The sequence below is a fragment of the Seriola aureovittata genome, chromosome 5, assembly GCF_021018895.1.
Source record: "Seriola aureovittata isolate HTS-2021-v1 ecotype China chromosome 5, ASM2101889v1, whole genome shotgun sequence".
Taxonomy (NCBI): Eukaryota; Metazoa; Chordata; class Actinopteri; order Carangiformes; family Carangidae; genus Seriola; species Seriola aureovittata.
The window spans coordinates 14360429-14375410 of NC_079368.1; the positions used below are offsets into that span (position 1 = coordinate 14360429).

The 14982-nt window shown below is 39.4% G+C and overlaps 2 protein-coding genes across 2 annotated transcripts; one reads left to right on the forward strand and one right to left on the reverse strand.

Moving 5' to 3' along the window:
• Positions 1-1173: 1173 nt before the first annotated feature.
• Positions 1174-9515, reverse strand: pes (pescadillo). The gene is made up of 15 exons (XM_056377467.1): positions 9369-9515; positions 9083-9162; positions 8157-8310; positions 7834-7943; positions 7442-7613; positions 7261-7350; positions 6810-6926; positions 6375-6452; positions 5094-5183; positions 4063-4193; positions 3798-3923; positions 2687-2871; positions 2127-2284; positions 1858-2025; positions 1174-1588 (listed from the first exon to the last, which is right to left on the reverse strand). Exons 1-15 carry the CDS (start codon positions 9390-9392, stop codon positions 1514-1516), a joined length of 1758 nt encoding a protein of 585 aa, XP_056233442.1. The 5' UTR covers positions 9393-9515; the 3' UTR covers positions 1174-1513.
• Positions 9516-10031: 516 nt separating this feature from the next.
• Positions 10032-14982, forward strand: p2rx2 (purinergic receptor P2X, ligand-gated ion channel, 2). The gene is made up of 12 exons (XM_056376890.1): positions 10032-10328; positions 10958-11093; positions 11227-11298; positions 11412-11487; positions 11578-11674; positions 12424-12504; positions 12677-12830; positions 13051-13181; positions 13291-13381; positions 13468-13533; positions 13636-13713; positions 14467-14982. Exons 1-12 carry the CDS (start codon positions 10162-10164, stop codon positions 14563-14565), a joined length of 1248 nt encoding a protein of 415 aa, XP_056232865.1. The 5' UTR covers positions 10032-10161; the 3' UTR covers positions 14566-14982.

Sequence of the window (14982 nt, forward strand, 5' to 3'; positions counted from 1 at the left end):
CAGAAACCCAAAGCACAAAGGCTCTAATTGTACCACTTGATCAAGACTGTTTTGTGTATTGTTTGAAACGCTTATTTAGCAAGCTGTGTCTACATGTGCTGAGGACGAATGTACACAGGACAGCTATTAAATTTGGCATCACCAATTAAACAATTATCTGGACAAACTGAGAAACACTACACACCCTAAGCTGTCACACAACAGTAGTGTATATGCTTGAAATATTTCATTTATTTATAAGGAATTAAACTTTTTTTCCTCAAAAATCTTTTTCTGCAGTTTGTGCTTTAAAAGCGTTCAATATTTTAATATGTCAGACATGTAAATTATGACACAGCAGCCAGTATCTTATGCTTGCTTAAGTGCCATTCTCAGTAAGTAGACTCTCTTGTGCAACACAGCACAGACTTCAATAGAGAATGAAATGAACATTCGACCACGAGTGACAAGTCAATTTGCCTCTGCGTGCCAGGATGTAGCAATATGTGGTCATAATGCTTCAGCCATTACAGTACCCGTGAACTCGCTCTCTCTCTCTCTACACTGTGGCCCCAATTCCTGGAAGGCACACTGGATTTGTGCGGCTCATCCCACAGTCGTCATGCTCAAGCATGACACTGCTGCTTTTGTTGAGCAGAGCGTGCCTTTGCCTGCAGGCACCCAGAGTGCCAGGCTGAGATCTGGACTGGGTGGGCATGCGTGGAATGCAGATCAGGGTGCGATGGGAGGTGTGAGAGGGGGCAGGGAGTGTCTCAGGCTGAATGAGGAGATTGAGGAGTGCCGGGCATGACCGGCCTGGCCTTTGGCCCGCCAAGATCACAGCAGCAACTCAGGGGGCAGAGGGATCTATGCTCCTTCGTCATCAGCACCCACTGCTTATGTGTGGACCAATCAGTCGAGACAACCCACCAACAGCAGCGCAGTGACCTGAGCCTCCATCCACTGCATGAATGTGGACTCTTGGGTCTTGTGGGACATTGTATTTTCTGCATCTCTTCTGATCCAGTGGGACGTGACACCGGCGGCTGCTCATCTGTCATGAAGAGACTAATGGCTTGCTTGAACCATATATAATCCTTGAATATACCAACCAGTGGCGCAGTGTGAAGAAACATAGCAATTTAGCAGCAGTCATAAAACTTTCATCTAATGCAAGATCACAATTAACAGGCGTAATAACATAATGTCTTTACTTTAAAATTCAGATGGTTTTAAGTACAGATTTTAAAAGTGGAATACATTGTGTAATGTAGAATAGTAGAGCAGAATTCATACAAACAAAATGAGGACAAAGTCACTTTTACATCAATAATTACACAACTAGCATATGCCACATCCTGCATTTCATCTGGAGATTATGCAGAGGTTATCACACCCACGTCATGGGGCATGTAACTCACTCACAGGGCTGTCTAATGCACGCTCAGGTTTCATGACATGTCAACCTGCAATGCACTCTATCTCATGAAGTTAAATACACAAAAAGTCAATCTGAAGAAGACATCATCACGAGTTATTTTCGTGTCTTTTTCTTCTTTGCTTTTTCTGCATCATCATGGGCTTTCCTCTTGGCAGCAAGCTTGTTAGCCTGTAAGAAGAATAGAATGAACGCAGTTAATGAACAGATGCTCAGCACCAGTTGCACTAGCATTTTACAGGTCATCTCTGGGCTTTCTTGTTCTCTAGACAGTTACCACACAGTACTGTTAAACATTCATGGCCGGAGATAAGAGGCCAGATACAGAAAATAAAGAATCCTGTGTTAAAAATGTCACAATGTTATCTTTTCACAAAGCTGCACAAACTATGTTATCTACACGTTAATCCATACTCAATCAATAGAAAAATGAAACTGACCTCTCTGATTTTTCTTTTCTTTCCAAACATGATCTTGTCGTAGAGGTACTTTTCCTTTTTCTTCATCATCATGATGGCAAGACGTTTCTCCTCTGCTTTCTCCTCCTGCTCCAAGCGTACTGTGTTTTCTACCTTCACTTTTCCAGGCGTCACTTTGACTTGCAGAGACTAAAAGGAGGAGATGAGTCGATGAAGGCTCCACAAAAGTTTATAAAAACAGGAGACGACACAATTGCCAAAAAAAAAAAGGGGGATCAGGAATCTCTTACCTTGCCCTGGGATCTCTGTTGTTCCATCTTCTTTAGGTTTTTCTCTTCTGCCTCTTCATCATCATCATCGTTGTTATCATCATCATCATCCTCCTCCTCCTCCTCTTCTTCATCCTCACCCTCCTCATCTTCTTCATCGTCATCCTCCTGTTCATGGGCTATGATGGAAAAAAAATATTTAAATTTTGTGTTCATGATCTCTGCATCCACTGTCCCTATAAAAATCTTTCACCTTATTCATAGAAAACATTCTTTAGTATCACATTTCTATTAACTGATCTGAATCTAACACAAAAATCAAACGCAACATGACTGATTTCACATCTATTCACTCCCTTTACAATGATGCACCTAATTTATTACTGGTGCATCCAATTGCTTTTAGAAGTTGCATAACTGAATAGCACTCACCTGTGTGTGATCAAGGTGTGACCACCAAATACATCTAAATCCTAATTACAATCACTGTGATTCAATGTTGTAAAAAAAAAAAACAAGCGAGTAAAAAGTTTTTATAAAGAATGAAAGCTGAGACGTCAGAGGAATGCCTCAGTTCGTACCAGGCTTTTCTCCCCGTTGTAAGGCCATGATCTTCACTTTTTCGGGGGGCACGTAGTCGCCGTCCTTCTCCTCCACAAACGGAGAGAGGTGAGGGGGCAGAGTCACTCCGAGGAAGTAGTCCTCCACAGGCAGGCGGATTTTGGCGTTGACACAGTCATACACCCACTGGGGCTGAATATAGTACCTGAAACATCAAGTAAAAGTTATGATATTAGCTTCTGATGAAGCTAACAAGTTTTGTATATTTCTCTGTCCTAATATGAAATAATGAGCAAATATCTCAGTGTTTGGGGAGAGGAGGTTTTTCCTGTTTGCTAAAGTAATAGATGAGGGAGTTGCCAAAGAAAGAGGACAGAGTCTGTCAAACACGATGAATGGGGTTGCTTTGAGGCAAGAGAGCAGAAAGATGACTCTGAAAGGATGCATTGTAAAGGATATGGTAATGTACAAAGAGAGAGGATCACAGTCTGCAGAGACTTCCTGTATTTAGGATTCAGAGCTACACTGTAATTATCGTTTCCTGTTTAAAAAGTAGGGCGGCTGAGCGATCAAAATAAATAAATAAACCCCAAAAAATTTAATTACATGCTTTGTGATGAATAAATCTATACTAATAACATATATCAATCATGCCATCAGAGGCAAGTTAAGTAGTGCACCAAATAATATATTTACAAATGTAAACATAAGGTATGTGACGCTGCGATTACTTTAGTTCTCCGTTTCTGTGTACTTTATGCTTCATTCACAAGCTTTTCGTGTACTTTTCCCCTGCAAATGTTGGGCCCCATAAAGAGCAGTACATACAGAAATACATGGCGTTACTTTCTTTGCAATATCTCGGTCACATAAACTGAGCCTGAGCCATTCCTGTGTGAGAGAGTAGATATTTGCCGTTTCAAATGGATGGGAAAAGAAATTCGGTACTGGAGTGGCTGTGAATGATCTTTTCTTTTGAAAAATGAATTGATAGTTTGTTTTATTGTCCCCAAAGGGCCACATTAGAGTGAGAGTAATTAAGGACCAGACACAGGTAGAGGACTTCATAGAATTGACAACCAAAATAAAAAGTGATGTGTTCTGCATCTTTGAAAAGCAAGATGATGTTACCTGTTGATGTGCTGTTTGTCGATGTTGGGTCTGTCAACAATTTGATGTGTGATGGTCTCATCTGTCATCTCATATGTGCTACCAATGCAAACCGACTTGTCCCAGGACACCTCACCACCAAAACACCTGGAAGGCAGCAGCAATTAACACAATATTTTAAAGAGGGTTTGCATCAATTTTAGGTTTATAATAAACATTATATATAATGTTTATTCATGTTTGTAAAGGGCTCTGACAGAGTTTCACTGCAGCACATCTCACTCACCTGATGATAAAAGCCAGTGACTCTCTGGGAACCTCTCTGTTGAGGTAGAACTTGAGGCCCTCAAAAAGCTTTTTCTGGGCTTCCTGCTGTGTATGTTCCTTCTCTCTTGCCTCCATCTTTTCAATGTCCTCCTGAAGAAAAAACATTGAAAGGATAAATAGTGTGACACTTGTGTATTTATTTTGTTTCCACGGATGCAAATACTGCCAATAATCCCATAAAAACATTATAAAATTATGATTACAAGATTATTGCAAGACTTATAACAACAAAGCAAAATTGTTGCAATGATGGCAGTCCTTTCATAAGAAAGATAATCAAAAAAAAGAAATACAACCAAAGTTATGGCCCATTCATCCTGTCCCAATAACTAATAAACTCTTGGAGCTCAACTCGGACTAAAAGTCTGTTTACTGCATTTGGGCTTTCATTTCCATTACTTCTGCAGAACCATGAAAATGAGTGAAATCAGATCAATGATGGATTTAAAAGCCAAAGTTTTGTTGGAGCCATTTAGTAGCTCTCTGAATTCATTGTTACACAAAGTCTGAAAGAATGATGAACACAGGTTGCAGCAGGTCTTCATGCTTGCATTTAACTCGTCAGGAACCTCCACCCTACATTTTCGTGGACAGTCAAAAAGTTGAATAGGAGCCTGTCAACCAAAACTTGAACTGGCACATATTGTTGAAATGCAGGTAACGTTTCATGGTTCTTGGAAAGTGCCTGTGGTCAAACAGGGCCAATAGTTTAGCACCTAAAAACCTGTTGGGTAAAACAAGCTTCCCAGGGTGGAGACACCTCGTCTTTAGCAACCAAACATGAAGGTTGTAATCCCCAGTTTCACACCTCCAAAATCTGTGAATCCTCTGACAACCATGTGACTTCTTACCTCTTCCTTCAGAGACCAATTACTTTATCCTATGTTGTTTTTCTGCATGTTTTGACACATCTTAGTATTATGACTATGACAGTGATGTTTAATTCTTAGTCCATTTAAAACATAAAATACACAGAAATGATTTTCTTACCCCTTCAATAGGAAACTGGTCAAGTTCAGCCTCCTCCTCCTCTGCAGAAGAAACCACCCGTGACAGACTGGCACTCAGAGCTGAGAGTTTCTGCAAAGTCAAAAACAACAGGGTTGGAGCAACAATTCCAAATTTTGTTATTTATATGCACACTAACACGTCATTACTGTGAATAACTTCAAGTTTACATAGTTTCTTTGTTATGACCAGAGGAATTTGTGGTACGCAACATACTAATATCTTATTTTTTCAAAATAAAAGACCATGTGTGTACTGTTTTTCAAAGTTGATGAATGCATTTTTACACTTTTCGTGTTTAGAAACACTGCTTTCCATCAGTTTTAGTGGATGTCCCACATGGCACAGGAACAGCATCAAACCAACAAATGCAATCAGAGAGAACAAGAACAGTGATAAACAGTGACAGACAGCACTGTATGAAATAATGTGTCTCCCTCATTCATTTCAAGGAAACCACTGCAACCGCACAGCAGGGGTGCTGATGCAGAGGGGCCTGTCAACAAAAACCAACCCACCCATCATCCATACTACATACAACACACATGCATGCATACCTATAGATATCATCTATCAAAAAGCTCTGATTTGATTAAGGATTAAAATGATTAATATGATTATCTCCTTAGAGTTGTAAAAAAAGGAATGGTACATGTCTTGAGGGCTACATCTCCCACACAGTTTCATATCGATTTAAAACTACTCAAACTAAAGCAGAGACTTGGCACTTTATTGTTGTAGGCACTATTTAATTTCAATTTGAATGTGCTGAAGCACACAGCCGAAAGATATAAAAAAAATATTTTTAACTGTCCAAATACTTGTGGTCTGGACTGTAGTTATAACAAAAATATATAAATACTTACAGTCAATGTCTTAAGGTCAATTTCCCAGTTACAAAAATATTTTGTCACTTCTGACTAATATCTCCCCAAACAGATAGTATTAGTTTTATTCATCAGATTTTTGACATATATGACTCCCAGGTTTCTGCCTCCACCTCAATACAATGGGTGAGTAGAACTTTCTTTGTGCTGCTCACATTCCAGAAAAGTGAGTCTTTGAAGAATTAATGTCACGATTGACGGACCACACTGTGATTTCTCAGTGCTATGAGGACCATAAACAATATTCTACCACCTTCATTGTGATGAGGTTAGGACCGATATCTAAGAAATATATATTTAAAAAATAAAAACCACTAGAGAAAAGAGTGAGTAGTTTAATGGAGCCTTTAAAAGGATTCAAGATAATGAGGCTCACCTCTAAGTAGCATTCTGAATTCATGGCATAGTCGTCCTCATTCTCGTCCTTCAGCTCTGACTCTGCTTTACTGTCCAGCTGCAAAAGGAATGATGACATTAAAAGAGCACAGGTTTGCCAACAGGTGATCAAACAGCCATAAACCTGTAATCATGCAGTATCATTGTTTATAACTCGATATCACCACAAGTTGAATTTTACTGAAATCTGTCACAATAGATTTTAAATACTTGAGAATCCACACATTTTAGAAAGATTTTAGTCTAAAATACAAAATATCCATTTGAATCAATGTAATGAATATGAGCTTTGAATTTATTTCTAAGTAACAAAACTATAACACTGTCACAATAAAAATAAATATAACAATATATAAATGTGTGAATGTACATATACAGAGAAAAGCCCTTGTGACATTTTCAGAGTCCAAGATACCTTTGGTGGGTAGAGCAGGTTGAGGGAATGGTAGAGTCTGAAGTTGACAAACCCCAGAAGAGTGGTGTACAACTCTGTGAAAGTTGCCATGACTCTGTAGTCAACATCTGTTGGGTGCTGCCAAGGCAAAAACCAGCATTAAATTAAGTCTCAATGGTAAAATCTATAAATTTGAGAGTCAATATCTAAAGTAACTTCTGATCTGTAGGGAACACAAACAGCAGAGGGTATCAGTGAACTAATTTGAACAGTCTTTATACAAAAGAGTAAACCCCCTCCAGACTACACTGACATAACCTGTTTGTGTATTGACAGAGGCACTATTTTGTTGACTTTATGATGGGTCTGAAAGAGCTGTGTCAACCTTCAGTGCAATCCCTCGATAATAATAACATGACTGCTTATTATTAGCATAATCACCATGGACTGTATTTCATCACTCTGCACTTACATCATGGGAGAACTGATATGGCACCAGCCATGTAATGAGCTGTCCCATCACCTCGGCTTGATAATATATTCCCTTGATGGAGATGAAAACCTATCAGGAACAGATAAATGTTTAGTGCATTGCAGGACAGAGGTCATTGCACATAAGTCATATCAATATACCCCCCCAGTTGCACTGGCACCTTTCTGAGAGCACGAGCTGCGATCACATAGTTCATCCACTCCACAGTGAGGCGCCTGCACAGCTGGATTGTCTGCACATGGCATTTTCCCGTTCGGGCGAAGGTGGAGAAGAGGAAGCCCATGCAAAGGGCGTCGTCAATATCACGGAGGGCATCAATGAAGGTGGGGTACCTGTCACAAAAAAGAGCACCAGTGAGTCAATACAACTTCATACAATGTGATTGTTTTATCCCTTCTCTTAGAAAAAAGCCAAAACAAATTCAAACATGTTAATTGTGCTCTTTTGTAGTTACCTAGTAATTTCTACTAATATGATCTAATTTAATTTGACAGAGAAAATCAGCTCAACTCTGCCCTCCTGTGTTGAGTGTGGAGAATAAGACTATCTCACCTTTCTTTGATGATGTGGTCCAATTTATAGGTAGGTTTGTTCTCTTTCAGTCTCTCCACTGCAGACCATTCTGTTTTTCCATAAGCCCGCTTAAGTTTGCGAACAAATACCTGTTAAGACAAAACATTTTGACAACTGAAAAAAAAGGGTTCGTACTCCATACCATTATTAAACAAAATCTCAGTGGAACTTCAACGATAAACTGCTAAACAGGGACCAAAACAAACTACATAAATGGCAAAACATATCAACTCTTACTTTCATGACAGTTCATACATTGGTGCTGAAATTTAAAAAATAGGGGAAAAAAATGCCTGTAATACCTTGTAGTCTCTGAACTTTCGAACGATTGGCTCATGCAGCAGAAAGCGGATGTCTTTGAGCAGGTAGAAAGTCCTTGGGGCTGTAGAGCCCTTGTTCACTTTCTTCTTGTGCTTGGGCTCATGAGGGTAGATGCCTTTGAGAATGCACAGTCGCCTGAAAATCAGAGAGAGAGATGGGGAATTATTTGTCTGTGACACAGCTGCTTTCTGAGTGTGTCTTGCCAACCAGGATTCGTGATATGGAACTAATTCTGAACCGTTTTATGTGCTCAAGAGTAATTTAGATGTTTTGATAATATACATGTATATACTATGTAGTGCTTAAAATGGATTGATGACAGAAAAATAATGGCTAACAATGATCAATTCAGCCAGCAAAAAATCCAACTATTGGCTGGTTGCAACTTCTTAAGTGTGGTGATGCTTTTCTCTGGTTTATATAATTTTAGTCGTGTTTTAGACTGTTGGATTTTTAATCAATTTAAATTTGGGGTTTTCAAAATTTGTGATGCGCCTTTGAAAAAAATAATCAGCGGATTAAGTGGATGTGAAGATGTGTCGATGTGTCTTTTTCTTTTTTTCCCCAAAAGTTGTAAGGAGCATTTTTCACTACTTTCTGACATTAATGAAAAATAACACTCAATCTTTGTTTGCAGCCCTAATACCATGGGCTAATAGAAATTTAACAACCATCAGAGATTTTTCTTTAGTTTTCCTGCATAAATATCTAATTCACATGATTGGCCACAAACAAACATTCCCATCTAGTTTATTTAGTCTGTACATGGCTTTTCAATTAAATTAACAGAGTATGTACTAACTGTAAGTCTACATCCAGCTGCCAGTATATTAGTTTCACCTAACTAAAACTAACGTGGTCTGACATTACAGCCCTGTGATACAACCACTGAGCTCTATAACGTTACCTGAAGTCCGGGAGGCTCAGCTGTAACTTCTTACGAGCCTTGTTTCTGGTGATGTAGTTGGTGGCAGAGCCCCTCTCAAACTGGAACACAAGAACAGACGTCCATATTATACTCCCACAATGACCTTATTTCATAGACGGGCTAACAAAATACTTCAAATGCTCAACTGCACCAACGCCAATGCAGAAAAACAAACCTCAGCTAGCTCCGTTTGCTAACTAGCTAGCCTGGTTGGTATCGGTGTTAATGTGCCTGAGCCTGACATTAGCCCGACGTCAGCTCTTACCTTTTTCTTTTGAAGACCCCCCATTTACAAACAATATGCGACCCTCCTCACAAGTTTAGGGAAATTGAGTTGTCTACAAATTATGCAGTACACAGGCGTACACAATGCTCGCTACCACCATCAGCAGGCGATGCACGTGTCGTCTGACATGCGCTGTGGAGGCGGTGCGAGCAGTGTGCAGGACCCAGAGGCAGGCCGTGTGTCCGCCTGCTCAAAATAAAGCCAATAAACACAAAGCCACGGTCACTGTTCTTTAAACCATTGCTATATATTAATGCAAACTCACACCCGTTTTGCTAAATCTCTTTAAATTTGACATGGCATATGTATCGACACAATGCTCTACCTTACATTTAGTTATTCTGCAGAAATGACTCCAAAATAAGTTTTGAATTTTAGTGGAATTTTAAAACAAGAAGATTATAGTAATATGATAAAAATATTTTCAACCTATTCATAGGCAAAGGTTTTAAAATGCCCACAAAATGAATTCCTGTGCAGAACTATAAGCACCTGATTTAGATATTAAGTGTGATCAACGAGAAACATTACAAAGCTGTTGTCATCAGAGTAAAGTGACATAAAAGAAAATGCATGAATTAACCACATCTGAACCCCACCCCCTTCTCTTCTCCTCCACCCTCACTGGTGCCAGGGATGCTTGAGAGAGATGCAGACTGGAGCTGAGCAGGACCAGAGAGTGAGAAAAAGAAGTAGTGAGAGACATAAAAAAGGCTAGATACAGAGAGACAGAAACATATAGAAACTAGACTTCACAGGGGCATCTGAAAATATGTGTGAAACATTTCATAAATTCATCATGGGACTACGTGATTTTATGAAGGATTATTTTCTTGGTTTCTGGGACTATGAGACACCAAAGGTGATGGTGGTTAAAAACAGAACTCTTGGAGTCATTTACAGAGGCGTTCAGTTTCTTGTGATCACCTATTTCATCTGGTAAGCTTCATGTTTGTGTAATTGCATGTCCACTTTATGTGTTAAAAGGGACAACCTATGAAATTCAAAGGCTTTGGTAATTTCAATCTATTTATTTTTCTACATATGAACAGATGTATGTTAATTTCATTGCTTCTTTTAGGAATAACTGTAAAGTTTAAAATCTTAATATGCCAACAATATGCTTTTGTGTGTAAAAAGATCATATTAGGAAAAATGCACTGTGACTTTAAATTCTCAAACCCATAAATTGCAGCTTTGTGGGGAGGAAATACTTCCCATTTGCAATTACCTGAAGAAAAATAAACAGCAAAATTGATGGAAACATAACGATGACAACAAGTGTGGTTGAGTCTCTATCATCAGACATGTTTGATCTGAGGAGAGCAATTTCAGTATATTAAGAATTTGTGAAGATTTTATTATTCATCTTGTTGTTACAGATCTTAAATTATTTCTTAGATTAGATGTCTGTGGTTATATGATTAAAGTGTGCGTCATCTTTCCTTTTTCTTCTTGGCTTCAGCGAAGAGGGCTGAACAGATCCAGGGTAACGTGATACCTCCAATAAAAATTGACGTCATAACACAAAATCTGATATTGCTTCTGTCTGTTCTATCATCCTGAAGGTATGTCTTTATAAATGAGAAAGCATATCAAGAGAGTGAAACCCGTCCAGAGAGCTCCGTTTACACTCTCATGAAGGGCACAGCAGTTCATGGAGATGATATCCTGGACACTGTGGAGTACACTCGACCCTCAGAGGTGAATTGAGAATAAATGTTGCAGAATGATCAAGAAACTTCTCACCAAATATACTCTGTCAGCATCATTTCAGTATCTCTTCATGCTGGAGTAAACGCCACTGAGTATTTTTGTTGACATTTTCTCTACATAGGGTGGTGATGTGATTAGTACAATATTGAGACGAGAAGTCACGTATGATCAGAGGCAAGGGACCTGCGCTGAGGTGAGAGGTCAACTAAAGCCTAGTATGCAGTAAAATACGATTGAATAAGTGTATCAGTAACTCAGACACCTTTTCTTTTCCTATGACTGAACATCTGTCTTATTTCACTTTAGTATTTCAATGTTGCCAATGCGAACTGTACAACAGATTCTGACTGTGTCCAGGGGCAGGTTGACTTTGATGGCCATGGTAAGGTTTTTATTTCTCAGGAAATCTTTCTTCATGCCTGGTTGGCTTGAATTTGCCTGAGTTTTTCTCTGTTTTAACACTTTCTTACAGGCAGAAGGACGGGCAAATGTGTTCAATACTATAACCACACCTTCAAAACTTGTGAGATCCAAACTTGGTGTCCTGTTGAGGAGTACGCAGTAGTACGGTAAGGCAGGTGACACTTAATCACCACCCGGTTGATTGGTTAAACTCAGGTTTATTTGGATCATCCAATAGTCCATACAAGGTCTCAATGGACCTGGAAGACCAGGAAAAGTCCCCAAATACCTTCATGCACAAACAAAATAAGAAAACCCTTGTGTCAGTGATAGTGATTACAAATCAGAAAAAAGATGATACATCATAAACCAGTGGTTCCCAGGACCCCGCAAAAGGGTCACACATTAAATCTGATCAAAGGCCCATCTCAAATGATTAACAGAAAAAAAAATCTGAAAATCAAATTCCTGCTTCACAAAATTATATTTATTTTTTCAAAGTTTTCTCTAGTATTTGCTTCTTGATTGATGATGATTGATTGAATGATTGGCTGTTTTTACATTCAGGCCCTTACAAAGTCTTTAAAAAAAGACAATTTGAGAAGGAAAGGTTGGTTGAATTGGCCATTGTATGCAACCTGTGACGAGGGGTCACAAACAGACACAGCTTAGTTTTAAGGGGTCGCAAGCCAAAGAGGATGAGAGCCACTGCCACAAACAACAGTTAGACCCACGGATGAGTGGACAAAAGATGTCTGTTAATATTCGCTTGGTCACTGATCTGACAAAATGGTGGCTGTAAGAATATCAGTTAAACTGCTGTGGAACTCTGCCAGCTGTGGTTGCTTAGCAACACAATGAAACAAACTGATGGTGGCAGATTATCACTGTGACTGTTATTTGATGTCCTCAACAGTGAACCAGCATTAGTGGAGGCCGTCAACTTCACAGTGTTCATCAGGAACTCTATCCACTTCCCAAAGTTTAAAGTGCTGAGGTAAAGTACCTCCACACACACACACACACACACACACACACACACACACACACACACACACACACACACACAGACACACACACACACACACACACACACACACACACTGGAGCCAGTGCTTTTTGCCTTTTCAGCAGAAATTCAGAAGAACTTTTCTTCTTATCTTTGGCAGGGGAAATATCAAAGATGCCTCAAATAAGCGTGACATGCAGAAATACCTCAGTAAGTGTCATTACGACGAGGAGAAAGAGCCCTACTGTCCAAACTTCCGCCTGGGCTACATCGCAGATCAAGCCAGGGAGAATTTCAGTGAGCTCTGCAGGACTGTGAGTATGAGTTCTGCATCACAAAATGGTTTGATTAATGAAGATGTCTGATTTTAAAAATGTGTACATTGTTGAAACAAGTCTTTTTATCTTATTTTGCAAAGCACATACTGTTTCCATGATGTTTTAAAGTTGGCACACAGATGTGTTCAAAAAGGACCTACTTTGTGACAGTGCAGCATTGCTTCCTATGTGGATTATCTCTGCTGTTTTTGCTCAGGGAGGAGTGATTGGGGTTTTCATTAACTGGAAGTGTAACCTGGACCTGGATCCTTCAAATTGTAAACCTACATATTCCTTCCGACGTCTTGATCTCCGAAAGGATGAGGCCAACTCTGGATATTACTACAGGTGAGCTACATCACCAAACACTGACTTTTTCATTCAGTATTTTAAACTGTGGTCTTTACTTTGGCTCGTGGTCAATCTTTACCCCTGTTATTTCTGTGTAACTGTCCAGATTTGCCAAATATTACAGCAAGGATGGGGTAGAGTCTCGGACACTTATCAAGGCCTATGGCATCCGTCTGGATGTCATTGTTCACGGACATGCAAGTGCATCAAAGCATCACTACAGTTTACTTTATGCTTACTTTGGTGACTGTCATTATAACATTTGCATGTCATTTCTTTGCAGGCTGGTAAATTCAGTCCCATCCCAACCATCATCAGCACAGTGACTGCGATGACTTCAGTTGGGATTGTGAGAAATTACTACACTCCTTTCTAATCTTGACACTTTGATGTGACAGCTAATGCTCTTTGCGCCACAAACTGTTTCTTCTTTTCATTCCACCCCCTCTAGTGTACCATTATCTGTGACTGGATCATGCTGACGTTTATTGACAAGAATGAAGTCTACAGTGAGAGAAAGTTTGATGAAGTGAGCAAGAGGCATTGTGTATTCAATCTTAACACATGGTATCATCTGTGTTCACGGCAGCTTTGAGATACTGATCATTAAAGGTTTTATATCTCACAAAGAATAGATAAGATGACTTTCAAACATTCTCAACAATCTGTTTTTAAGAATACTTACAGATCTAAGTACATAATCTGGTTACAACATGGTACGTGAAATTGTTAGTACTTATCATGGAATAAGTAAGGGGAAAATCTAACTGGTGATGACAATGATAATTTAGAACAAAACTAACAATTACATCACAATTTCTACTACGCTTCATTCATTATTTCATTATTTCCGTTCCAGTACGTATTTTGTGCCAAAAAATGGTAAATCATCTTACCAAAGTAGCTATTGAGTTTTTAATTCACTTGCTCACTTATGACAATCTCAAAAAGTTTCTGAATAATTTGTGTAGTTTTACTTAATTTGTTTGTTAGTTTTGTCTCATCACCGTTAGCTCTTTATTTGCCAGAACCAGATCAGGAGTAACACAGGAGAGGGGACATTCATTTTAAATATACAAGGTATTTTGCTGCATTATGTCTGAAACCGCCTCCATAGAAATCAATATGCTGCTCTGTGCCACAAAGCACAACACTGGTCATTGTTTCTGCAGCATTATAGATAAAGTTTTAATGAGCTATGGTGTAAACATGTTCAGGGCAAAGTTTGAACTTCTTTGGTGAACAACGTCCTCTCTAAATGCAGGATATTTGTTCTTCGCAGGTTATCAAGGAGCCCACGGTGCCCATCCCCACAGAGCTCAGCTACATCAGCAGCTATGGCTCAAACCATTCAGACCTGTCAGACGGTGTACCACTGTGATGTCGTCACAGTCCTCACCGGCCAAGTGTGTGTGTGTGTGTGTGTGTGTATGGACTCTCCTAAAGTCAGTTGACTGTGGCAAAGACAACAACTCTGAGTGGTTTCTCAGGTGTCTGCAGCAGCTCAGTGATGGACTACCACTGACTGCTTTGCTGGTGTCAATGGGAATATACTGATAGAGCACCACAGTGACACGATCAGCTGGCCTCCTGCCTGTGCAGTGGACATTTATCGTCTCAAACCTTGATGGACCTCTACCCGTTTCTCAGACCACAGCGACTCCACTTAGAAGATGTGTTTTTTTTCCTCAGTATGAAAACAAACCAAACAGTATTTCATAGCAGAAAAATATTTGTCATGAGAAACAGATTTACAAACAATACAAATTTTGCCCATGTATTGCATTTAATTCAACAA